Source organism: Pempheris klunzingeri, chromosome 24 (assembly GCF_042242105.1).
Source record: "Pempheris klunzingeri isolate RE-2024b chromosome 24, fPemKlu1.hap1, whole genome shotgun sequence".
Taxonomy (NCBI): Eukaryota; Metazoa; Chordata; class Actinopteri; order Acropomatiformes; family Pempheridae; genus Pempheris; species Pempheris klunzingeri.
Window position 1 is genome coordinate 8680137 of NC_092035.1, and position 26909 is coordinate 8707045.

A 26909-nucleotide genomic window follows, 5' to 3' on the forward strand; every position below is an offset into this window, starting at 1 on the left:
TCACTAAGAAGTTAGCTTCAATAGCTAAACCACAGAGATGTTGGCTTTCATATGGACTCAGGCAAGTGTTTGGAACTGTATCATTATTCAAGTAAAATTGAAGTTTAATTGAACTATATAGATAGATATTAGATCAAGATTATTATTATTATCGTTGTTGTTGTAGTAAAGGGCTGATGGCTTTAGATGTTGTGTGTTAGAGGAGCCATTTGTTGTCAATTTTACAAAAGCGAAGCTGTAAGGTTTGCACTGCAGGAAAGGGTCCCTGAGAAACACCTCGTTAGTCTGAGCCTGGAAACGGGGGCTTTGTACTAAGGTAGTGCTCAGAGTAATTGGCAGCACTGAAGCGGAAGGCAGACAGAGTACATAAAAGACACCGCAGAGATAATTGAGCAGAAAAGGTGAGTTTGACTAAAGCACTTCTCCGTGCCATTTGCAGCACGGGCAGACTGGAGCAACAAGCGGCCTTTGGACTATGTGCACTTTTCTTCTGCTAATTCATGTGGGGATGTTAATGTTTGCATCAGTATTTAACATACACTTGTGGCTGTGGCAACAGGAGACTTATGTTCCACGACCAAGGCTGTTTGAGCCCAGTTTGTCATACTGCAACATGGATCAGCACAAGAACAGACAGTCTAAACACCAGGTTTTTTATTCATGCAGGCCGTGAAGTCAGGCTAAATTACAGTCTTCGGATGTTTATCTTCACGATGTTCATGTTTGCATGCACCTGCCCTATCAGCCTGATTCACAAAGTAGTGTTTCAAAAGGGTCAACAACATCCTGGTATTACTAACAAGCCAACAAAATCACCTGAATGAATTTTGATGCATCAATACTTCCAAGAAAAATCTGATTTTACATGCAAGAAGTGATGAAACATAAGTCAATAGAAGCGAAACACTGCGCCAGAGCCAAGCAAGAAGCCTGTCCAGAAAAAGCTGGACTAACTCTGCTCCCTTCGATATGTTTTGGTGTAAACAGGATTATTTCTTGGTGTTCAAATATTTAAGAAACAATGTCCAAGTTATTCAGGAGAATAATTCTGAGAACTGAGAGAGAGAGATGCCTTGAATGAATAAAGATGAAGCAACATTAAACATGAGGAGCTAAAATCCACACTGATTCATTACTGAGTTAATGAGTTCTCATTTTTCAACAGTGTGTTTAAAAAATTAACCTTTGGTTAAGTAAGAACATGAAAACAGCATCTACTACGTTACACAGGATTCATATTTCCAATGTAGTTTTTCACTAAAATGTCCGTCTGAGCCAGTGAACAAACTACTACGACAAACGAAGCCACACAAAGAGCACAGGCACTTGATGTTCTCATCAGGATGCAACAAAGCGGATGCTGCCAATTAAACAGAGGAAAAAGAATGTCACCAAACTGAAACAGCGTTTTCCCCGACTCACATTCTGCAACCATGCACACAGAAATTGAAGGAGACCTTTTAAAAAGGCCTCATAAATGAGGGCAGGGATATTACTCAGCGCATGACTCATAGCATATTAAGATGAAGAGTGAAAAACAGGAGATTGAGAAAAACAGATGCACACAGTAACTGTTGCCCGACAGCCACTGATGCGACCACCTAGCTTTCCTCCGGGCTCAGCAGGTGCCCGTGGTGCTGACGGTGGTGTAGCTGAACTTGGACATGGACGTGGCCATTGACGTGGCCATGGAGGTTACCGCGGTGCCGTCTTCTCCCGCCTCCCTCCTCCTGCACCACCAGCAGTGGCGACAGAAGCGGTTGCGGCAGCAGCAGGCGAAGGTGGACAGCAGCGCCTTGCGGAAGCGTGTGTTCATGAAGCAGTAAATGATGGGGTTGACGCAGGCCGAGGAGTAGGACAGCAGGTGGATGAAGGAGATGGGCGCTCCTGAGAGGGCTTTGGAGGCCGACCTCAGGTCAAAGGCCTTCCACGTGTTGGCTGAGTACAGGGGCATCCAGCAGATGAAGAAGAGCGCAACGATCACCATCAGCATGCGGATGACTCTCCTCTTGGCCTGCAGCTTTGCCTCCGAGGTGTTGCTGCGGGCGCGCTCGGTTTTGGCTTGAGTGGCGCCAGTCGATGCAGAGAGGCTGGGGAGCTCCACAGCGGAGGAGGGTTTTTTGGACACCTGAATGTAGCAGCCATCGTCGTCATCGCTGAGCCCTGTGACAGCCCTTCCTACGCCGTTCTTCTGGCCTGTGGAGAGTCAGACGGTTGATATTTGGAGAGGTTTGGAATTCAACATCAAGTAAATGCCAAGCATTAAAAGATTATTATTTCATATTATTTATTTATGTGCTATTATTAAAGGCTCATAGCACTGACTATATGCCAAGGATGGAGGCTGATTATTTTGCTGCATCTCAAAGAGATAAAACATTTTGTTTACAGATTAACAATCTCTACCCAAGGCTATTTCTGATCGTCTCAACCTTGATGAATCACACATAAGACTGGACGCCATGGAAACTGGCACTCCTGGTGCACAGTTACAGCAGCAGTTATAATTCACCTGAATGGACCATATTTCAGCTCTACCTGACAGATTTTTCCTTTTTCTGTGGGAAGCACCAGGTATGAGGCTGTGGAGAAACTCCAAACAGGCATGAAAACAAGTATAGTAGGTATTAGGACAACTAAGAGGAAGTTTATTTTTGGATGTAACAGGTGCAGAATCTGTAGGTAGCAACAAAATGTCATTCTCTGCTTGAGGCAAAACAAACAAGTCTCTCCTCCCCAGTAATGTTGCAGTATCTGTTTGCATGTATTTGAATGGTGGTTTTCATCCACAGTGAGTTAAATCAATGTGAACAAAAAGCCTTTGGAGTTTGGATTGAATTTATGATCGATCTCACCAGCTGTCTCTCTGTTCTGGCCCAGCTCAAACTGAATGCCTCGGTAGAGCTCCCTGGAGATCAGACCATAGGCTATAATCATCACGACTCCTGGGATGAAGAACAGAGTGAACAACAGCAGCACATACCTGGAAAAACAGCCAGAATGGAAAGACAGACACACACACACACACAGCAGAGAGAGAAAAAGTCACTATTAAATCTGAGTCAAATCAGAACCAACCAAACCAAAACGTATCCCATTCTTGAGCTCAAACTGTAAACTGTATCTCTTTGCCCTCAGACACCATCATGCATGTGCTGGAGGCCCTGCAGATGGCTGACCTCTCCCTACAGCCCTCTTACCCCCGTGGTGTCTGGGGAAAAAGCCATTGCAGCATCCCAGGCCAGCTCTGCATTATCTCCCTGCAGGCTATCAGACATGGCAGCCCCCTGTGGTTTAACCCTCCTCCACGTTGGCTGCATCTCCTTTTTTATCTACCACTCTGGGAGTTTTGCTGATGCTGTGTTTGCATATATTTACACATTTTTATGTGCTTAAAGTTTATTTACACTCTGCTGCGTAATACTCCTGTCTGCTAGACCACTGTAACTATTTATTATGGATTGGTTGGGATTGGTCTGGACTCTCTTCAGCCTCAGCCTGAACAGAATAATAAAGTTTCTGCCAACACTGCAGAGGATAGAGGATGTCATATTGTGCACAGGTTGTAAAGCCCCCTGAGGCGACTTGTGATTTGGGGCTATACAAATAAACTGACTTGATTTGGTTTGACTGCACAATGTTACTGAAATACACACACAACTTTATGAGAATCAAAGCGGCTCTGCTCATATCGCTCATTGATGCTCACTGTTTTGTACACAGCAATTGTTGCTGCTTATTGATTTTGTGGCTCTGTGCTGTCAGTGTGTTAGTGGGAGTTTTTGACAGCTGTCATTTTTATATAAAAGAAAACAAAATCTGTGCCAATGAATCAGATATTGTCCTTTATTCCACACATTCTTCTTCATTGTCAAAACCTGGCACTGACAGTGTAACTAAAGTTAAGGGCTCATGCACAGTGTCCCACGGGGAGACAAAATGGGCAACAGGCAGCAGTTTTAATTAATGTTACAGTATGACAAGGAGCTGAGCTGCTGCAGACTCCCCTCAGCGTCAGGTGTTTACTGCAGTGGGTTTTATAAAATAGACTGGATGTAATTTATCAATGACAAAAAAAACCTCCTTTTCTTTGACTACCCCCTCGGCTGGTGGCACCCTGAGCGACTGAGCAACATGAGGAGGACACATTAGATCTCCATATGTCGGAGAGAGAGAGGCGGGCCACTTGGACCAGTTAGACCAGTTGGCTGCTGCAGGTCTGATGCTACAGGACACTACTTCCTTTAAGAAAGTAGCAGCCATCCTGTTTAACCTAGGCAAGGCTTTCAACACAACCTTATCAAACAGTTTACACTAACACAGTACATATTGACACATGTGCTAACAGCTGGACCGCATATGGACACATAATGTACTGAACTATAGGCGCTATACTGTATGTGGTTATATATAACACAACAACCTGAGATGTAGCTATTTGTTCAGAAGGCATTTATGAAATTACATTTTGCCAAATAAACATTGTTAATGGCGTAATGTGACAATTGTGAGACACTTTCCCTGCTTCAGGCTGTGCACTCGCCTGTTTTCTGATCACAAATGTTCCATTTTTCTGGCACAGACAGAGTAACGATCATGGCTCTCTCTCGAGTGCCTGGACTGATGGCAGCTCACAGAAGTAGTGAACTGCGTAAAGTGCAAAAACACTGAACAAAACATTGACGGAGGAGAACTTTTGAACTGTGTACAAAATTCAAAGGGCAAAGAGCCTCTCTCAGTTTCTCATCATCTGTATCAGACTGCAGATATAAGATCTTCAACTTTGTGTAGCTTTTGCTTGCATAAGAAACCACTTGGGAATATAAAAGTGAAGCCTCTTTATCAGTGATTCAAATGAATAAATCGTAATTATTGTAAAAGAGGAAACCAGCCAGAGTAGCCATGAATAATCCAAATTGTACAGATGTCACTTTGATCGTAATGGGTCTTTACTTTCTCCCTTTTTAATTCATCATAAACACTGATGTCTGCAGTGCACATCAGTGAGCACATGAAAGCGACAGCAGAGAGGAAGAGGCCGGGGTTTCATTCATTCTCTGATATTCTAATATCTTCCTGGGCAGCCCTCTGAACTCTGCACAGCCCCTTCCTTTCATGTAAAAAAAAAAAAAGACTTCAGTCAAAGCCTCTCATCAGTTGGCTGATTGATACTGTAGAAAATCTATTAGACAAAAGCTGTCAGGAAGTGAACACACCAAAACAGAAAAAGGTGCTGGTAGATATCTGTGCTTGTTTTTGCCTCGAGGGGGAAACCCAGATGTAACTGAGGCAGAGGGACACAAAAAAAACACATGAATATTCATGTGTGGCTCCTCCTTTTGACTGTTCCCACATCACCTGAAAGCTATACAATTATCAATCAGGAACGGTGTGTTTGGTTAATCTTAACTATCAAAGGAAATGATATGCACGTGCTACACATTTCTACACTACAAACACGACTGCAAATAAACCTGGCCTGTGATGGGGGGGGGGTTAGACGTGGAAACTGGATCCAGCCAGTCAGTCCACACAGAAACATCTCAACAATGAAGGATCCTACTGGCTTTGGTGATCACTGAAACATTTGGTGAGAGAGGAGAGAGGAGCTGATAAATATGTTGGCTTAATATTTACTGTGTGCTCAGCGCAACTAATGAGTGTTATGCTGCCCTGGATTTCTCATATTTACACACAGTCTGCCCTGCATTCTTGCTAGAAGTTGTTTGGGTTGTATGCAAAGACAAAGTGTCTGTATCTTAATATTTCACATTAAAAAAAATCTTGTCTTCAGTGAATACGGTTATTAATTCTTCCAAGAGTGTCTTTGCTGCTAACATTTTATGTAAAACTCCAGCACAGCATGGAGAAGAATAATTACAAAAATGAAAACCATTACATTTGTCTTTGACTGGGCCAAATTGGTCTGTTAACCACTCTTTGGCTCTTGCGTGGGTGAATGAATGCTTCAGTCACTTAATGCGCTGCTTCATTAGGTGCAGGAAAAAGGTGCAATCTTCAGACGGTGAGACAGATCAATCAATCAATCAATCTTTATTTATAGAGCGCCAATTCATAACAGCATAATCTCAAGACGCTTTACATAAAGAACAGGTCTAGACCAGACTCTTTAATAAGAGAGAGACCCAACGAATTCAAAATTAAGAATTCAAGAATCCCCAGATGAAAAAGGTGTCATCTCCCTTTTTTATTCTAAGTTTTAACCTCTAACCCTGGTGCAATTTAAAGGACAGCAATGATGGGCGAAGATGAAACTGTGATTTAGAACTTGAAAGGACTTTGCTCTGTGAGACACATCTGGACATCTGAGCCCCGACTTTCTTCCTCCCCCTCCTCCTCCTCCTCAGACTAATTAACTGGTCTCCCACTGCCTCGCCTTTCCCTTGGAAGCTTTATAGTTTGATAGACAGTCAGAGAGAGAGGAATTCTTCAGTGTTCGACCACAAAAGGCTGTCAAGTACAGAGATGTACAAGGTTTCACCATGCTCGGCTGCTTCTTCATTTTAATTGCGCCATCCTGCAGGACCAAAAGTGTTTATGGACAGATCTATGAAACTCCCTGAGTGGTATATCCCAGGATGTCCCAACATATCTTGTACCTGACTGCGTATCCATCTACTTGGGGTGCTTTTTAACGACAAAGCAACATTTATTGGTCCTCAGAGGGCCTGGAGATGGATGGACGACTTTCCTAACGCAGAGCAATCCAGACTGTGGCAGCAATCGTTTCTCTCCTGACATTCTGCATAAGCTTTAGTCTTCCATCCTTTCCAGCGGACGGTCGGGAGCAGAGAAACAATCATCTTCATTTAAAATGACGGCAAAATGGTGACATGCACCCTCGCAGCACCAGCACTGACAGCTGACACATTCTCTACAGTCTGTCTATGTCTGTCTAATGATGTCGTCTCCACTGTCTGTCCTCTGGTTTTTTGGTACGACCCCCCGCTATGCTGGAAAACAGATCTATTTCTCACTCTGTAGTTATGCCTCAGCAGGAGCCGCCCTAACCTTTTAATGATTTGATTCATTTCTCAGACACCACCTCTGTTACCACCTTTTTACAGCCTCAGCCCGGGGGTTCAAGCCTGAAATGAATGAGAATGTACAAGTCTTATCTCCATCATTAGCTACGCTCATATATCTTCCTGGCCAGACAGAGGAAACGCACACTAAAGGTCCATTCACACCAGCACTTCAAATGGTGAAACTTCTCAAGGAAAGTCATTTATCTTAATGAAATCGCCAAAATCAGAGGATTTGCTCGCAGGGACGAAGCAAATACACACAAATCTTGACTCCAGTTTAACTTTGAACTTCGACAGTGCTGAGCTTTGAGAGTCTACCATCCACTTTTATTGAAACTCCTCTGGGTAAAAAACAGCATCACGAAACACGAATGGTACAAATGTGCCTTTTGAATAATCTATGTGAACTTCTGCTGCCTAAATTGTGCCAGTTACAAACTCACTGTGTAATGCGAAGGTTGTTTTTAATTTACCGCTCTGTGAACAGGGGGGGCCCTGGAGATTTGTTACCAAAACGACCAAATCAGCATACAATCCATTTTCCAAACCTTGAGCAATCTGTAGAAAGTAGTCTGGCTCAAGAATAAAGCTACTTTCTGCTTGTCATGGTAATGAATATGTAAATTACCCAATTACACTGAATGTACATCAGAGTATCTCCTCACATTTGGGACCGAAGTCCAAAGACCAAAGCAGATTGCATTTAGTTCACTAACTGACTCCGTCTATTCATCTCTCACTCCTTTTTTATTCCTGTTGTGCTTATGGAAGCACGTCGACCAAATTATTGTCATGCTTGTGAAATTTTCTGAATATTTCAGAGTTTACTCAATCACAATGGCAGCTGTCATTGCTTTGGAATAGGAGGCCTCATCACCCAACAAGTCACAGCAGGAGGACTTCTGTCATTAAAACCTGATCAGAGAAATGTTTGAACTGATCAGTGATGCATTACCTTTACCCTTACCTTTTTCACTTGTTTATTGAAGGTTATTATTATTACCTTGTTGGTCAGTTTGAATAATTAAATAACCATGCATACTGATATCAAAAATATACTACTAATGAATGTGTCCATCCCTGCCAGAAAGTAGTCCCACCAGTACTTACCAGGTTTGCTCGGCTTGGTGGCTTGGCCAGTCCAGGCGACACATGTGGCCAACAGTACTGTTGGACTTGGGGAAAGTCCTGAGGACACTGATCACCGGGTAGGGCACCATGATTAGCAGTGACACCACCCAGGTGACAGCAATGACGCGGTAGGCGTGGGATCGGGTCTGCCACGAGCGGGACTTCAGCGGGTTACAGATGGCGCTGTATCTCTCAATGGCAATGGCCACGAGGCTGAAAGTGGAGATGCTGACAGAGATCCCTGCAGGAAAGAAAAGACAGGCAACGAGAAAACATTTAGAGAACTGATTAGTCAGTCCATCCTGCACTATTGTCCCTGGCAATATATCATAAAAATGACTGGCATGAACCAATAATAATGGATAATTATAAATTTTCAATGTTTTATTATTATTTTTTACACCAACTCCTTAGGATTTTGGCTTTTCAACTGCTCCATTCAGTTCACAAGGTAGCTTGACAGCTGTTAGGTGCTGGTATTGTGGGTTTATCTGCGCTTTTTCCTGCCTGTTGAGGCTGAAAACAATGCTAAGGGAGCAGTGAGAGTGAACCAACACAGTAATAATAACAGTAACAGTAATTCTTCATACTGGGAAACCAAAACAATGGGCTAAAAGGTACTGAAAAGCTTAGGCCTGCATACAAGTAGTCATGTGATCCATTTTTAGTCAAAATAATCAATCTGTTTCAAAAGCAGTCACTAATTCTAAAACTCATTATTTTCATTCATTTTCACATCACGACTTATTCACATCATCCAGCCATGGATATGCAGATGATTGATTAGATATGATACCAAAAGATATGCCTACTTAAGAGTGAAAGAAAAAAAAAATCCCCCTCCTCTTGATAGTGCTTGCACCTTCAAGTTGCACGTTCAAGTTCCTTCACAGACAGCCCAAGGCCAAGCTGCATTTGCATGCATTTGCATGCATATGCATAATCTGCATAGAAAGCTCAATCAGCACATGGCCAGTGTTCTGAGGGTGAACCAGGATGAGACAAATAGCATTAATAAACATATACCTGTGTGTCACCAGCAGCCTCAAAGGAGCCCCCCGAGTAAAGACAACACTGATCCTCTGTCACTGTGAGACAACCTCAATCTACCATTTTGCTGTCGCATATTAATCCCCATTCATTGTACACGACGGAAGAACATATCCTGTCTGAACCATAGCTTTGCATTATCATTCAAGGGAGGAAGTCATTATTCATACTCCTATGAGCATGGTGCAATTCAATCTACAGGAACCATATTAAGTATTTGAGTGCTGGGCTGCTCTATGGTTTGGTTGAGGACAATTGATCCTCTCCTTGATCAGCCTTGAGCCATGGTCTCTCCTGCAAACCAATGATAAAATCTCAGTTCCTTACTTCCTTTTGTGATAAGCTCTCTTATCAGAAGCTAAAAGATTAAGGATTTAGTTTATATTGTCAAGTGCAAAATTCAAAAAAATGTCAAGTGTGTGGATTGTAACCCAGAAGAAAGACCGCTGTGTGGATATTTGATGTCGAGTCTGATAGAAGCTAAAGATCTCATTCATGTGGTAACAGAACAAAGGAGCTGGTGTGCAGGGATACTCCTGAACAAAAAAGACCATCCTCGCCACAAAAAGATGTCTGAATGCCTTTTATTCTCCGTGAGTAGTCGGAGCGACTCTGTTGATCATTTTAAAAGCATTTCAGCTCTTTGTGAGGAAGTAATTTTTTTGATTGCTGCTGCACTGATATGTATCTCTGGTCCTATACAAACCTGGCTTATTGGCTTAGAACAGGGGCTTTCAGACTGTGAGACACACTTCCCTGCATGAGATGACAGATTTCCCAATAACAACGAGAAGTTAGTTATTGTAGTCTGGCTGCTGATTTGGTCCATTCACCAACACGGTCAGCTGACACCTGAATCTTGGCACCATTTGCACCAAAATTCACTCCTTCTCAAATGTACTAAAATCTGAAAACAGACATGACACACATTTTTTGGATTCAGTGGGATTCCCAGTGGGATGTCCATCACAAACTAATGTCCATAAATCCACTCAAAGAGAAACTGAAAAAGATAGACGTGCCTATTAACTCCAGAATTTGCTTGAGAATTATCAGATTTTTAAGTTTTCTTCAGCATCAAAGTAATCCAATGGTAGCTGTCAGTACATTAATGGGAACACTGCAAACAGGAACCACTGCCAACATTGTAACTCACTGAATCCATAGCAACATTATATTTCCCGTTCAAATCTCCCCAAACTTGAGTAGTTAAGATTATCTACCAAACAGAACGAAGACAATAGTAATGCATACCATTTTTGCCATGTTGAACATAAATTGAGACAACTGTATAGATTTGTATAAACCCCTGGTTTAATATAACTGGGCTATAAAAGGTTGTATTTATGTGCTGAGAAAGTCAGGAGAAGCAGGGTGGCTCCTTAACAGACTCTACCTGTAATGATCGAGCTAGTGTTACGGTTTCTGTTTCTGTCAAACGGCCTTCACAGTCTATTAGCTCAGGGTTTAAGTCCTTCCCACACAAACCTCGTTCCATAACACAATCCTGACCACTGCAGACAACTGGTCAACATGAATGCCCCCCCCAGCTCCGGCTTACCAGAAGGAGGTGGGTGGCACAGTCAACACATGCAGATCTTAACAGTGCATCGGCACTGTAAGAGTCTCGCACAATAAGTCTTTCACACCCACACATCTCTTTCAAGTACTAAGCACGGACACAGAACGACTGAATCGCACACACGGGGCTTTCTTTTGTTGATGCTTGAAGGCGGTCATGCCCAGACACAGTGCCGACTTCCACCGACTGTGGAAATGAGAGGCAGGAATTTAGGTGTTTTTCTCTCTTTTGTGTCATAGAAATAAGCACGAATAATCAAGAGCAACAATAACAGTAATAAGAAGAAGAAACTCTACTTATACAGCACTTTTGCTTGAAGTGCTTTACAAAGCAAACAGACACAAAGCAGGATTAGAAGACAAAAGGATTTACAAAGCAAGCAGTAAAAGTTGTATATACAGATAAATATTACAAAACACTTTTCAAGCCCAAGATGTTTGGCTTAGCTTAGCATAAAGGCTGAAAACGGGGAAACAGCCGACTTGGCTCTGTCCAAAGGTAACAAACTCTGTCCACAAGCATGTAACATGTTCATTAGTGAGAGTTGGATGGATGGATTCTGTTACCTTTTTTGGATGGCCTCTATGCTAAGCTAACCAGATGCTGACTGTATAGCTTCACATTTAACAGACGTGTATGAGAGCGGTAGCGATATTGGCAAGTAAGCAAATAAACTATTCTAGATGTGGAAGTATTCATTTATTAAGTGACGATGACTTTGCAAGCCTGAAATCAAGGAAGGTGCAGTTACCTTCAGCAGTGAGGCATGTTTCAGAAACAGGAATGAAGGAATAACACAATTATCTCCACCACCAACCAGCATAAAACCTGCACGAGGATTCAGGCTATATTGCCTTCTTCTGAGCCCATTTAGCAATATGTCAGTGCACGGATACATGACGCAGAGACGCTCAGCCTACACAGCCCCATTAGAGGGTGAAGCCTGTGTGGAAATAGAGCCACAGGTTTTCAAATGAGTGATGTTTTCAAACCCTGCACTCCTAAAGACTGATAGTTTGGAGGTTGTGCACTTCCAGGTGATGTATAGCACTGATTTGAATTGATGACACAGTTGCAGGTACGCAGCTTAGAGAAATTCAGAGCGGATTAATGCACCACTTGTACGACGGATCAGATTCTTGTCCAGGAGCTTTGGGACCGAATTCATCAACCCTTTCAATATTTCAGTCTGATCTGAGCTCAGCAGCACCGAAGGACCAATTTATTTGGCTTATAAGGAAGAGTTACGAAACAAAACAGGAAATTTAGGTGCAGGAAAACTCACTTTAATATATACTCCAGCAACAGTATATAGGGTTTACAAATCATTCTCTCCCTTGCATTAATATTGTATGTGCATTAAGCTACAGTATATTTTTCTTCTTCTTATGAATTTTAACTTCAAAGTCATCAGCAGCTAAAATGCTTCATGACCAGTAAAACCCACAAATGTCATTTTTATTTTACATATGATATCTAAATACAGTCAGCTCCTCAATATGACTCCTGCAGGTGCTGCTACATTTTCTGTGCCTACATTAAAAGAGTGAATATGGCTGATATGACTGTTATTGCTGCATCAAGTCCATTGGATTTGAGTTTTTAAAGCTTCACTCCCTGAGACTTATAGTATTGAGTGGCTAATGTTTGAGGAGAGGACATTCTGCTGTAGTTCTGGACAAGGTGCTGCCAAGCTAATTACCAGTCAGCTAACCAACTAAATGCTCCCCCTACGCTGAATCCTCTCTTCTCGGGATGAAAAAGAAGCTCTTATCCTGCTTCTTGTTCATTAAACCGGAGACGGGCGAACACTCACAGCAGTCTGCTTGATAACTGGCTTTTGTGAAGTTTGAATTCGAGGGTCTCTGAGCGCACAGCAACCTGGGAGAGGAGATTTACGTTCCTGAGCTGAAACTACACCTGTTCATTCTTAGCTCGCACCTAGTTCTCCCTGTATACGCTTTTAATGTTGCCCAAAAGAAGCCTAAAGGCGGAAAAACTTTTCAAATGGAAATAATGTGTTGTAGGTGCCAGATGCCCTTGCAGCCAGTTTTGTGCAAGTTTGCTGGAAGCCACAAAAGCCCAAATTCTAATACATTACGCAATCTGCACCTCGGTGGGGGCTGACGGGCTGAGCTGCTCGTAACTTGGTTGGTAATTGCATCACATGACCAACAACACAAAAACACAAACATGGATACATAAATGTGATTGAAGACTGCACACGTACACAAACGCACACACCCAGAATATTACAACATCGATCTCATAACTGCCACTGAAACGGCACAGGGGCTATGATTCACATGATTATCGAGCCAGGGGCAGATGGATGGATGCATGGGCGAATAGAAAGATGGATGGAGTATTGTATGTCTAATGGGCGTGTGCTAACAGATGAGTTTGCAGAGGGTAGAGGAGTTTGCCGAGAAGGTTTGCCACACAATCAATGGGTGAGGACAGTCGCAACGATCCCGTGTATTGATTAGTTTTGGCTGATAGAGGGCCGTGCTCGTGGGAGGCTCAGATCAGACTCAGAGGGGGAGGTTTGATTGATATGTATTTTCACATGCAGATGTTGATGTTTGTCAATGAGCATTTATATGATATTCAGTTTGACATTTTAGCACAATGATGAGGTACAGCATGTGTTCCCTCTATAGGCACTACAAGACATGTTCTCTTCTATTCAGGGCCATAATTACTTATTGGTAGAGAAATGGTCCGCTATCATCATTTCAGGCATTAACTCAAATCTAGACTAATGAAATTCTTAATCGTTGCATACATTGTGCGTTGTAAATAGTTTTTAGGTAGCTGAGTCAGGAAGTAGCATCTATCACATCCCAGTCATTATTCACCCATTTATAAGAAGCCACAATTCATATGGTTAAGTGATTCATCATTTCGCAATCATTCATTATCAGTTAAACGACTCTGCAGTCCTGGACTTGACTGAAATGAGAAAGCACAAGTCAAAGCAGGAAAATAATGTTTTTTTTTAAGTCCGAGGCAGCTGGTCCGCCTGCCCCCCTTATCACAGCTCAGGGAGCGCGGTAATTGAAAAGGAGATCCAGCGAGCCTGCTCTCACATATGGTGCATCGCAGTCCCGAGACAATAATAAGATCGTGGACCTCCCCATTCAATAGTTCTTCTCAACCATTAAAGTCTCAAAGTGTAGCCAAGAGACAGAAGTATTGCTCCCAGTGTCTTTGCCGTCTCCTGCGCTTTGGTCTGACTCAGGCCTCACGTGGCACCTTGGGTCTGGCCTGATGGGAGCCAGCTCATCGCTAAGTCACACTCCTGAAGACGTGTGACTGTTCGAGCACTGTCGGCATGATGGTTACCTTCTGACAGGCAAAACGAAGCAGCAGAAAAGCCTCTCTGAAAGATTGATAGATGTCGAGCAATTTCCAGGCAGGATTCTAAAGCTGGAGCACAATTTCTGATTGTCTGCCAGCCAGCAGAAAAAAAGGTCAGATTTCTATGTTAGAATAAGTAAAACTGTCACTGAACAACCAGCATAAAATCTTCACATCAATCTGATCCTTCCCTTCTTCCTGTTAGCTCTGTTTAATGTGACTGGGGCTCCTTATGTATGATTTCAAGCAATTTGAATTAGCATTTCATTTGAATATTAAATGGAGCAAGATTTTTAGCTTCCTTGCCTAAATGCAACACTTAACCCAGTTATACATTCCCAATTATATCTGTGTCTTTAGGCGGGATTGTGTGCAGGACTTTTTCAAGTCCTTAATGCTCTTTGTTATATTGTAATATTGGTTAAATATTTACTAAATCTTGTGACTGTGGTCACAAGCAGCAGATGTGAACCAACACAACACATTACCACTTCCAGTGTAGACAGGTAGTTAGAAAAAAAGATTTGGCAGCTCAGGATTTCCTTGTTGCTATGAAACACAAGGTGGACGCAGAAATATCTCGGTTAGATGCAACAGTTTCTCTTCAAACGTGGACTAAAGCAGAGAAAAGGTGATCTTTAGAATGAATGGACCCTGTGACTAAGATAACTAGCCATCCTCACCCATAAAGTAGGAGACGGTCTTGCACATAGCGCCTCCGAAGATGAAGTCCTCCAGGATATTGGGGATGAGGGTGAATGGCATGCAGAAGATGGCCATCATGAGGTCGCTGACGGCCAGGGACAGCAGGAAGGAGTTGGTGACGGTTCGCATGCGCTTGTTCAGCATCAGCACCACGATGATCAGCAGGTTGCCGAAGACGCTGAGCAGGAAGATGAGCGAGTAGAGCAGGATACGCAGCGAGTCCATCTCTGACAGAGAGAGAGAGAGAGAGAGAGAGAGACAGGACATCATATATAAGTGCTGTGTTTGTCCATCGTTCAGCTGATTAGCTAAAAGACGGAAAGTGAATTATAAGAAAAGTACATGGCTTTGAATTGATGGGACCCATTGAATGAATGTCTGTCTCCTAAAATAGAAAATATGAACTTGATGAACCCTCATCATGCTCATTAGGATACTGGAGGCAGCAATAAACAAAGAAGAGCTGGTGCATTAACTGCTAAACAAAAGACTTCAACTAGATAAGCAAAACCAAAACTAGTTAAAAATGTAAAGATCTTTCTTTCTTTCTTTCAAGCAACCCACATTAAATGACGCATGAGATGATAAAACAGGAGAGAAAAGAAAATGGCAACAGCTTGAATCAAATGTTCACCTGGGAAATAAGACTCTGGGCACATCAACATCACCAAAGGCAGAATAACTTGGTGTAATCGACATCTTAAATTGGCCTTGTGTCAATACTTTCCTGCTCGTCCTGTGAGCCAAACAATAATTGAAATAATGATACTGGTGGAATGAGATGAAGATGGCATCATCAGTGCAGAACAAACTACGTCAGGTGGTGACCTGGGAGTGTAACTCAAACAAGATCATAATTAAATATGTCTTATTGTTTGCATCGTCAACACCTTTCCCTCAGTCACTCTGTTTTCTTTCCGGTATTGACCAAAAAACTGCACAGACAAAATAACTACAGACACAAGTGACTACAAAGAGAGTTAAGTTTTCACTAATGTAGTGTAACTATTCATAATGTGCAGTTCATCATTGCCATTAGCCAAGGCTTTAAATGTAACACATTTATTCATATGCCCTCCTTCCCTACAATGTGACCCCTTGCTGCCCCAATAAAAAGAGTCTAAACCCGCCCCTGCAGTGGGAGACTTCATTTTCAGTGCTGGAGTATCACCTTACAAACAAAACTAAGAATGCAACGGTTTTCTAAAATAAGTGTGCTTCATATGGTTTCCTTCTCTCAGTGCTGACATCCAGCTGAACACCAGTGAGAGCAGGACGGCCCGGCCGCAGGGTTTTTGGGATGCTCTCTTCACTCACACCGGCCTGTCACAGCGACTCAGTCTGAGAAAGAGAGGATCCAACAGGACAAGGTCGGGGCAGGCCGTGCGCTGCGCTGACTGAGTCGTCTGATTTAAAGACAGCAACATGGGATGAATCTAAAGGTCTGCAGCAGAGCCGGCGGACAGAGCGCCGCGCATCACCTTCAAGGCACAAACACAGTTGTCATGAGGAGTGGAGCCAGGACACACACAGTACTGTCTGTTCATCATTTATTATGAGGGGTTTAAATTGCGTCTTCTGAGCCACATTATTTTGTATTGTCCTCCCAGACAGAAGTATGACTTAAATGTCACTGCTTTCTAGATAAGAAACACATCTGAAAGGTAACAGTGAGTTGTAGTATATCAAAGAGTAGAATGTAACTGTTGTGCTATGCTGCTTAATATGTATTTGTTTGACAGAGCATGTTAATGAACACAATGAATGATGTAAACATGCCAGGTTTAGTAGAAATGCTCATTTGCATCCGTAGTCCCTGTGCAGAGAGCAAAAACAGAAACATAACAAGTGAGTTGAAACACAAAGATGCAAACGCACCAGCAGAAAAAGCCCCGACATATTGTACAGCATGTCAGGTTGAAAGCGATCGCACATCATCTGCATTCAGCCATTGTTTGACTTTGCTTTTCAGTGCTACATGCACTGAATACTGCAAGTTACCTTGTTGCATGAATGTTTTGGTGCTGCCAGTTGCTCTGCATGATTTGTGTACTGAGCTGAGAACGCTGACTTTGTAACTAATGTAGTAATTTTGTCATTTTACTTCTATTTCTTAACCCTTAGTTGCTTTGGGGCATCTTGCCGCAGGACCATAGCTGAAAATTAACCAGCTGGCACACTTAAATTAATACTCATTAATGTGTGATATCTTTATAATTGAATAAAATTGAATGAAAGATATATTTATACATTTATTTGCTATTTCAAACACCTTTGAGGGGTCCCTCTCTAGCCACAGTTCTATGCTGCACCAAACATTATTTCAACTCTGACGGAAAAACAACAGCAGTTTGTTTGAAATAAATACAGAAATGTCGAGGAAATCTGAAAGCGTGGCCAAAACCACGTGAAAGTTTTACATTTATCAGACAATCTGCAGAGGAACTAGACTGCGAAGATAAAAGTAGATGCAGTCTGGATTTAAACCCAGAACACTGCAGGGTGCATGTTAATCACCTCTGCCACCTGACAGACCCAGTAGCCCCCAACTGCAAATATGAATTATTCTTTTGATAATCAAATCCTCTGATGGCTTTGAGAGAGGTTTCATCAGCTGAAGATTGATATCACGTTCATGAGCAGCATCCACTCCGAAAGATTAATCTGCAACCCAGGTGAAGTTCTACAAGACTTTTACAAGATTTTCCCAACAGTGTTACGGCATATGCAGAACTAGCATTGATTTATGGGAACACAAACACCACGTGGCGAGCCCCCACTGGCTCGGCAGCTCCCATTGTGTTAGATCATGTGCGATCCAGCCGAGTGAAAATGGAATTCTCTATTCATTGAGCACCAGCAGTATGTTGGCTCCCCTGAGCCTCACCACTGTGGGACAATTTACTTTGGTTCCTTGGACTCCCTCAAGCGTGACAGCTGTGTTCAGATCCACAGGCATCTATAACTACATCACACATGAAAGGACAGCATCCACCTCTGACGTGCACATATATGCAGCAGCACTTGTTGACGTGGAACACTTTAGCCATAACCAAGTACTGAGTGATGGACTGTTTATTTAGCCTCCGTTTACTGTTTGTACTGCGCATCCCTTTGGCTGCTGCCATGCACACTAATTATGTTATCCCACAAGGATCATTAAAGTTTCATCACTTTGTCTTATCTTTAGCAGAGGATTAGAGCAACGTCTTAGGGACAACAAGTCATATGAATATTTTGTCATTTATTACAGGATGTGGAGTACAAGGAGCCATTCTTTGGGGGGGGGGGGGGGGTCTGTCTGTCTGTCTGAGATCTACAGGACATATTTCTTAGTAGTTTCTTACTACAGGCACTAGCACATTGTGTTGTGTATTGTCCGTCATCTGTTTCACTACATTCAAGAACAGATGGAGAGCGACCACAGAGACTGGAGATGTTACACTGTGGCCAATTCAAAACATTTCAAGCATCAATGTTTTTGCTCCTAAAAATAGACTGGTCCCAAACAGCTAGCAATGACTAATGCCTGTTCTGAGATGCATACATTCAGGGGGGTTTTTGCTGGCAGTTTAATGCTATTCAACAAACCAACATGCCTGAAAAGTCAGGGGTGAGCAGTACTACACACAGTGCAGGTGGCAAAATATTCTGAAATCCATCTTTTTTCTTGCAAGTTATTTGGGAGAGAAATACACTTGTCAAGTTTGTCACGAGTCAAGGATGCACACACAATGCAAATAAGCAGTCAATGTAAACATAACTGTTTGTTTATGAGAAAATGCCACAGGGAACCTTTAACCTATAGATATGAATATAACTCTAATATAACACACACTCGCTGAATTCTGTCTGACAGCTGTAATATTACAGAAATCAGTCTCCTATAATTGCATTTCCCACAGTACTATTCTGTTGAGACATTGCCAATTTTTCCTTGACAGAAAAACATCCTTGAATTACATTTTCATTTTTATTACAAACGCTCTCTTTAGGAAAGTAAGAAAAAGCGGTAATTTTTTCAATTTTCTTTTAAGAATATCATCAAGGGTGAAACAATTTATCACTGAGGGACAAAATCATCTCATCTTGAATTGGTTCCGATAAAACCTACAATAAAGTCACATTATTGCATTCTTGCATTTGTTTGACTCACTCGCTGAGCGTTAACACTATCTCCATCTCCCTGTCATCCCACCTGATCTGATGAGTTTGGCAGGAAGGCAAACAAAAACAAATCAATTTCTGGAACTTCGGCTCAGAATAATTTGTCAGTGCCATTTTCTACAGTTTACCTTCAGGACAAAACTGGCTGAATTCAGACTGTTTGGACGGTTGGATTCATTTTTTTCTGACAGGCTTCCCGAACACGAGGACCTGCTGCTTATTGCATATAAACACCTATTTCCTTATGACCATTAATGGTTATGTTTTGGACTCTTTTCATTCTTAACAAGTAAACACTGTGAATAAACCACTAGAAACATGCTGGCTTACATGGTTTCATCAGAGTGGAAGGCTGCTTCAAATGCATGATTTGTGTCCAGGCTGCCAATTAATCACTATCTTACATCACAGAGCACTTAATAGCCCCTGGCTTTAATCCCATCCATTATTTTGCTGGTTGTCACGGCCAATCAGATGCTGCCTCTATTCAAAATGCACCGGTACCTCCAGAGAGTTGAGGGCATGTCTTGTATCGTGATAGATTCAATCAAAAGATAGGGATCAGGGCAGCATGTGTTTGACCTCTCCTTCATATTCAGTCCAATCACAGAGGAAAACAATCAGTGATTACTGAGACTGGTTTCACCGTGTGTCAGGTACATTTGGATGGTATGGGCTATGAATTTACACATGTGGGAATGCGAATCTTAAAAGTAGTAGCAAATTAATTCAGCGTAGTGCTCACTGTGCAGAACCCAAGGTCTGTATCGCATTTCATCACAGTAATGAAGTGAGCTACAGTTGCAGTCAGCACAATTAAACTCAATTAATCTTCCCACCATACCATCCCATGAGAGAATTATATTGATTTTACGTTGCGTTGATTTTTTGTCTTTTTGGAGGAGAGCTCATTTTGTAGTATATGACCTCAGCACATTTTTAATGACTCACAAGGCATTGTCAGACATGTATGTTTGCTTTTGATGCCATTAAGTCCTCCCCTCCCTGCTTGGATAACATATTTTAAGAAATAATGTAAGGAAACCAGCCAGGGGACAGCTAACCAGTAAATAGCATCAACATAAAACAGGAAACTTGCAAAGATACTGGGCGGTATGGGACAACAAGCGCGGTGGCAGATAGCACATGTACAGTAGGCGTGAGCTCATGTCTATTTAAAGAAAAGCCTTTAGCAGACAAACGAGTTACTGCACTGCAGCCTTTCCTGAGGGTGACAAATTCAGTAAATCCCTGTCCACTCTGCTGTCTCTGCAAACAGAGCGACAGGCAGCCAGGTGCCTGCCAATGTTCAGCTGGCTACAAACTGTAAGTTACATTCCCGTGGAGTCCATGTGCCCAAAGAGTGTGTGCACTGATTACTATGCTGAGCATTTTTTTTTTTTTATTTCTTGCTATCAAAAGTTCACGGTTATGCTCTTATTCTCATTTTACTCTCTGCAGCAAAGCAAATTAGTGTATTTCCGAAAATGTTGAAATAATCCTTTAAAACACATTTGTTCTCTTTGACTCTATGAAGTAACCGAAGTGCAACATGAATAAAGTTTCCGTGTTTGCTTGCTTAGTCAATCTGAGATAACCACCTAGCTGAGTGTAATAGGCTGTGACACCTGTCAGTCAAAGCAAATGCACCCAAACAAACCTCTCCGGGCCTTCATAATAAAATTAAAGGAGCAGTAATTGTTTAAATATCCATACTTGCCACTAGGATACTCATTAAAGGCGGTCAAATTAACGTTTCAGACCTTAACTTGTTGAAATTGATTGAAAGGGAATTTCCTTATTCGCTCCAGTGCAATCTCACTGGAGCCAGAGCCTTGTAGCTATTAGAGGAGCTGCATCTTATGGGACTCCCCTATAGCGAATTAAACATTCAGCTGAGGTCTACCACTAGATTCCCATAAATCACTATGTAAACAAAGCCAGTAACAAGGCACCGCTGTTTCCAAAGGGGACATGATGCAGTCCAATTACTAATTGCTTAGGACTATTGAGACCTTCTACTTTGAGACTTTGCAGAGTAAAAATTGATCAAAAACTGCAGCTCATACAATTCAGTATCATTAAATTTCCGCCTCTTGTACAGTTACACAGGGGTTGATTATACTACACTGGTGAGTCACATGACTAAGGATTAATGAAATCGAGTCTAACTGATACCAAATAACCCCATAAAAGCCCGGCCCTGCCCCCCTCCACTCCTCCGCTGTAGCGACTTAATAAAGCTGGTGTACAGACGGAGGCCATCACAGCTCAATACAGCTACGGAATGGTTGATGGAGTGCTGCACACATTTGAGGGGATCCTTATTTACACCTTCATGATCTGTGATACTGTTTTCACGATATGATAAATGCACATAAAAGCTATAATTTCTAATTGAATCTCCGTGCTAAGGCTTTGTTAACAGATGGTTTTCTAAGCTCCAGGATGTGGAGCGCACACAAGAGGCAGCAGCTTATTAACAGGATGCTCCAAATATTTTGTACACTCAGTGCCTGTTTACGGTTTGTTCTGCCTCACCAGGTCGCTTCAGACCTTTCCAATTATTTGTTCTGATTACCCTGATCGTGTTATGACAGTCTACACCACCGAGCACATACCCAAAGGTGCTAATTTGTTCAACAAGACACCTCGGCGTAGAAATTGGTTAGATATTAGAAACTCCTGAGCCGTCCCCAATGTAGTAACAAGTCTACAAGTCTTTTTTTTTCTGAGGGAAGCCAACCGTTCAGCCTGGGCTCTGGGGGAATAAAAGTTCATTTAATGCTTATGAGATCCACTTCATGATAACTTATCTCACACGTACTGAAAAGGACGGGGTGAGCTCAGCAAAGTGTCGCTTTGAATCAGCAGGGAGCGGAGAGTGTCCAGGCCGAGCCAAGGTGCAGCTACAGATGACGCTCCACATAAGCAGGGCCCTGTCTGAACTGAAGTGCTCTCCTGAGTCCTGAATGATTACTATAATGCGATGTGCGTCGGGTGTCATTTCACCTTTGTGCTGTAAGAGTTTTACAGCTGCTTCTTCAGTCGTAGCAGCAAACACTGCAGACGAGACATGTAATAAAACAATCCGGGAACTAACATGTAAATACAGATCCAAAGGACATAATGATATTTTGGAAATTTTAAATCTAGGAGGATTTACCTATATTTTTGCTGAGTTTAAATTTGCATAATTTTTTACATTATGGAAAATTGGCACCATTACAAATAGCAGAATTAGCTATTAGCAGTTCCGGTTTGAAATATACCCATGAATGTACAGATACATGACACTGGGTTACTTTGATACCAAAGAGAACTTAAAACATGATGATCCTCAAGCAAGTTCTGCATTATATAGGAATGTCTTTTTTCCCCATGATTTCTAAGCAGGTTTGTGGCCGTTTATTCCAAATGGACATCACAGATAATGTCATTCTCAGAAAAGGTCAGACAAAATGAATCCAAAAAAAAAATGTGAGAACCATGACTGTGACCAAGAGAGCTTAGATAAGTGCCCAATTGACTTTTGTGGTAATCTGGGACTTTGGATTTTACAGTGCGTTAATTGCCTGCATGAGCTGTGTGTCACAGGTGCTGCTGCAGCTCTTACTGCTGACCATGTTGGTGGGCAGACCAAACCAGTGGGCCAAACAACATGAACTAATTGATGATTTCAGGACACCTGCATGCACCTGTCGCTTTTACTTCCCACGGTATCTTTGGTTCACGCCACGCCCCCCACCCCCAAACTCTCCCACAGCTCCCTGAAGAGGCTCCCCTCACAGTTTGAAAAGCACTAACAGTCACTAAAAAAGAAAAGAAGACAAAACATTACAGCAGTGTTACAGAGCTGCCTATAGTGCACACTGAAACACGATCAGCAGCCTTAGTCAGTCAGAGAAAAGAGTCGGGTAACTTGATGATATATAACAGTCTAAACTTCAAGTATCTTAACCCATTGGTCAGGAAATATTTATAGCATTTGCAAAAGAAATCTTAAGAGGAGTTCCAATTTTGAGAACAGCCTATTAACTGATCCTCTGGTTGTGTGTTTAATCTTCTCCATTTGAAGGACTTTAAAACCCAGAAGCTTTAAAACAGCGAACAAGAACAAAATAAATGAGTCAGTTCTTCTGGGACAGAGCATCTGTCTCACTTGTCCTCTGTCCCCCGGTAGGCGTTTATTAACCTGGTTTAACTAGGATCAGACAACAACCACTGCTTCTAGTTTCATTGCATGTGAACATTTGTTGCTTTTCTTATGCTATAAACAGAATATTTTAGGTTTTTGGCATGTTGGTCAGACAACAAAAGTAATTTGAAGACATCATCTTGGGCTCTGGGATTATTTATTGATTTCATTGACTTATTGATTATTTAAGTCTACACACGGAGTGAAATTATTGCTTTAGTGTTTTGTGCTCCAGTCCAACACACTCAGTGTAGTAACACATATAAATGTATTTAATATATTTTCTCTGCTTGCTTTGATGAAGCTGCTCTTATTGTGTCTGCAGACATAAAATGCTTCACTTCCTGTTTACAGGAGAGTTCACACCATTAGTCAATTCATTTTAATTACAGTAATCAGTTCTTCATTGGCTGCTTTTCTTTGTAAAAACTCAAACACAAAACATTCAATAACAGTTCAGTGGACCTAAGGGAATTATAATAATCTGCTTTTTTCATTATTTTTATTTTGATAGAATAATTTTGATAGAGCAAATGATTAATCAACAAAAGAATTGTCTGATAGACCAATAATAATTGTCAGCTGCAGAGAAAAAGTGAATAATTCATGGAGAAAGAGTTGAGAATTATTGCTCAAAATATGCATATCCCCCAAATATAGTCAACAAAAGAAGCAAACCAGATATGAAAGTAATTTTTCACTGCGTCAGAAGCTGCAGGTTATGGACAAAATCTCCAATTCAGTGGATTGGACAGCAGTAATTCCACAAGTGGAAGGTGGGTTGGGGCTTTAATTTCCTGTCCCGGCACTGGAGTATCACATCTGAGAGCAACAATACAGCTGCATAATCAGGCTCCACTGCTCTCCAATGGCCTAAAGGGAGACAGCAGAGGAAGAAGAGGTCCACTACGGATTAACGCAAATAAAAGAAGACTGTTTGAGTGTCTCACCTCCCAAACGTGTGAGAGAGGGGATGAGACGGAGGCAGCGATTCGTGTACAGGACATTTCTCTGAGCGCACCCCAAAGCTGGGTGGTCGAGCCATGCTGCTGCTTATGTTCCAGCCTGTATAAGGTCAATAAAAGAAATGCAGCACAGAGGAATGGCTGTGAATTATTTATTGTGGGAAGATTTGAAATGTTTTTGTTACTGCAGCAGTGGTGGGAGTGGGGAGAAAAAAATTAAGGAAAAAAAAAAGCAGTCTCGCCCACATTCAGACCTCATTACCTAATCAGCCCACTGGAGTCCTGAAAGGAGCTCGGGGGCCTTATCTCCTCTGGTGTGGGGTTTAATCTCCTCAGCATTTTGAAAAGAAGAAAGAAGCAGGAAAAACAAACATTCAGAATTATAACAGCTTCTGCACACTGCACAGCTGATCGTTGTGGCTGTAAAATAGGATCTGGCTGAAAAACTGGTTGGATGGCAGTGGTCCTGGGGTGTCGGTCAGCACACTGGACAGGAGACAGGATGGAGCATTGCCTTTTAGCCTCTGATTTATCCTTTATTACAGCAAGGCAGTACAGAAGGCCTGATAATGGCATGTAACAAAAGCAGCTGTATGGTCACATATCAGAAAACATCAGGAGTTCAGCTAGACTTAGTTGATAATGTACACAGGCCATAGCAGTAACAGGAATCTCAATTCTGACACTGACGACTTACTAATTGTGCAAAACAGCAGCAATAATCTAGTATTCCTATAAACACAAATACAAACGCTACCATCAACAGGCGTTTAAGACTCATATAATACTACCAGCATCAAATGACCGTGTGGCTGGGTCATGTTTTCAGTCATTGCAGCAAACAAGATATGGGATAAAACAGCCCTGGAACTAACATGTAACATGCAGATCCAAAAAACAAGAATTACAATTTTAGGAGGATTTACCTATATTTTTGCTGAGTTTAAATTTGCACAGTTTGTTACATTTTGTCACATTGGCACCATTGCAGATCTACTGCACCCAATATAATATCCACAAACAGAAACAGGACTGCAGAATATACACTTAACATGTTGACATGCCAGTAATTAATCAAGCAGAGGTAAATCTATCCAAAGCCTACTAGTGTATCTCCCTCTGGAGTTGATAAGCCATCAGAGAGATGTCCATAGGTGGAATCAACTCTATTTTCAGTCTCAATATCAAGATTAAAACCTAATTTACTGACTGGTCATTCACACACACAAGCAGAGTGGAGAAACATGCCGGATAACAGAGAAAAGTCCGCTCAGAGATGATGGGTCTACTACTCCCGGACTTTATTACACTGATTATTGGCGGAGAGGGGGGGGGCAGCAGTCTTGTTGGATGTTTGCCGCTTGATTGCATGCAAAGAGGCCCAGGAACGCGATTGAAACAACATTTCACTGTAAAAAATGTAAATCATCTCATGGTAAACACAGTGCCCAGAGGGAGAGGGAGAAAATCAGTGACCAGAGGGTAAATCTGATTTCAGATCGGTTACATTAGGTCCACTAATTACATTTTGAAGCAGGTGATTATTCACAGGTGGCAGTTTGTTATTAAGAGTAAATAACATTATGGAGCTTTTCCACCTTATAATCTGAAAGAAATGTCCACTATTTTTATGAAGAAAATTCAAAAATAGTTTACATCTTACCCCTGTGCAAGAATATAAGGATTCCAAATCCTGATTATCAATTTACCAAAAAGGAAAAAAAGGCTATGACACCTTTTTTTCTTTTTAAGCCATCTGTTTGGGGCCAGATGTTGCCTCTTCTAAAGCATAAATACAGTTTCACACCTCAGCCTGGTTGGTTGACGAGAGACAGCCTGGTGGACAGAGGAAGAAGAGGAGGAGATCTTACCTTTGACTCTGGTGGTCGGTCTGGGGAGGACGGAGCTGTTGGTGCAGCTCACATTGTAGTCGGTGACTTCCACGCTGAGGTTCCCCTGATCCCCACAGCCCGCAGACACCTCCACCACGCTCCCATTCACCGCCTGCAGAGCCATCCTCTCTTGGAAAAAGCCCAAGCTGGAGTTTAATAACTTTAATTTTCAAATCTAGCACCTATCTGGCTGGAGGGCAGCCGGACTGTGAGGTTAATTACGGCGGAGTAGTGAGGGAAGCCCCGTGAGGCGCAGCGCGGCGCAGCGCTCCCAGCAGCGCACTGAAGCCCGACTGTGAAGGAATGAAGCTGCGCTGCTAAGGCAACTAAGCAGCTCTGTCTCTCCCTCTCTCTCTCTCTCTCTCTCTCTCTCTCTCTCTCTCTCTCTCCTTCACACGTACTCTCTCTCCCTCTCGCTCCCCCTCTCTTCATTCAACTCACGACTGTCACTGTACAACTTAGCCAAGGCTGCTCATGAACAGACTTCTTATCTGGAGCTGCAAGGTGCAGGAACTTCTCTCTCCTCTTTAAATGAAAAAAAAACCCACAATGGAGACTAAATGTTTTGTGTGTGTTGCATCTGATGGAGCGTTTCAGCATCTTTCAGCTCATTGTTGTGGCCTGCTTCTGTCTGAGCGCATCTGCAGCCTCCTATAGGAGAAATGTTGCATCTAACATCACCAAAAGTTTTTGGTGTAGCAGCTCTGGGTGCTGGTGTCCTCTCTGTGGGGAGGGAATCCTCTCCCTGGTAACCAACACACTGTTTTGGTTGGCTCATTGTTAGTCCAAGTTTTGGTGAAACTGCTG

At 42.2% G+C, this 26909-nt stretch overlaps 1 protein-coding gene across 1 annotated transcript; it reads right to left on the bottom strand.

Moving 5' to 3' along the window:
- Nucleotides 1–1618: 1618 nt before the first annotated feature.
- Nucleotides 1619–26226, bottom strand: cckbra (cholecystokinin B receptor a). The gene is made up of 5 exons (XM_070855775.1): nucleotides 26082–26226; nucleotides 14859–15107; nucleotides 8160–8421; nucleotides 2856–2983; nucleotides 1619–2196 (listed from the first exon to the last, which is right to left on the bottom strand). The coding sequence occupies exons 1-5, from the start codon at nucleotides 26224–26226 to the stop codon at nucleotides 1619–1621; spliced, it is 1362 nt and encodes a 453-aa protein (XP_070711876.1).
- Nucleotides 26227–26909: the final 683 nt, after the last annotated feature.

Bases quoted from the DNA above. Each gene is read 5' to 3' on its own strand.
- cckbra (XM_070855775.1), bottom strand. From the start codon at position 26,226: ATGGCTCTGCAGGCGGTGAATGGGAGCGTGGTGGAGGTGTCTGCGGGC. The intron at 2,984-8,159 runs GTAAGTACTGGT...CTGTTTTTCCAG, and splicing joins CACCAAGCCGAGCAAACCTG to GTATGTGCTGCTGTTGTTCA. The intron at 2,197-2,855 runs GTGAGATCGATC...GACTCTCCACAG, and splicing joins CCAGAACAGAGAGACAGCTG to GCCAGAAGAACGGCGTAGGA.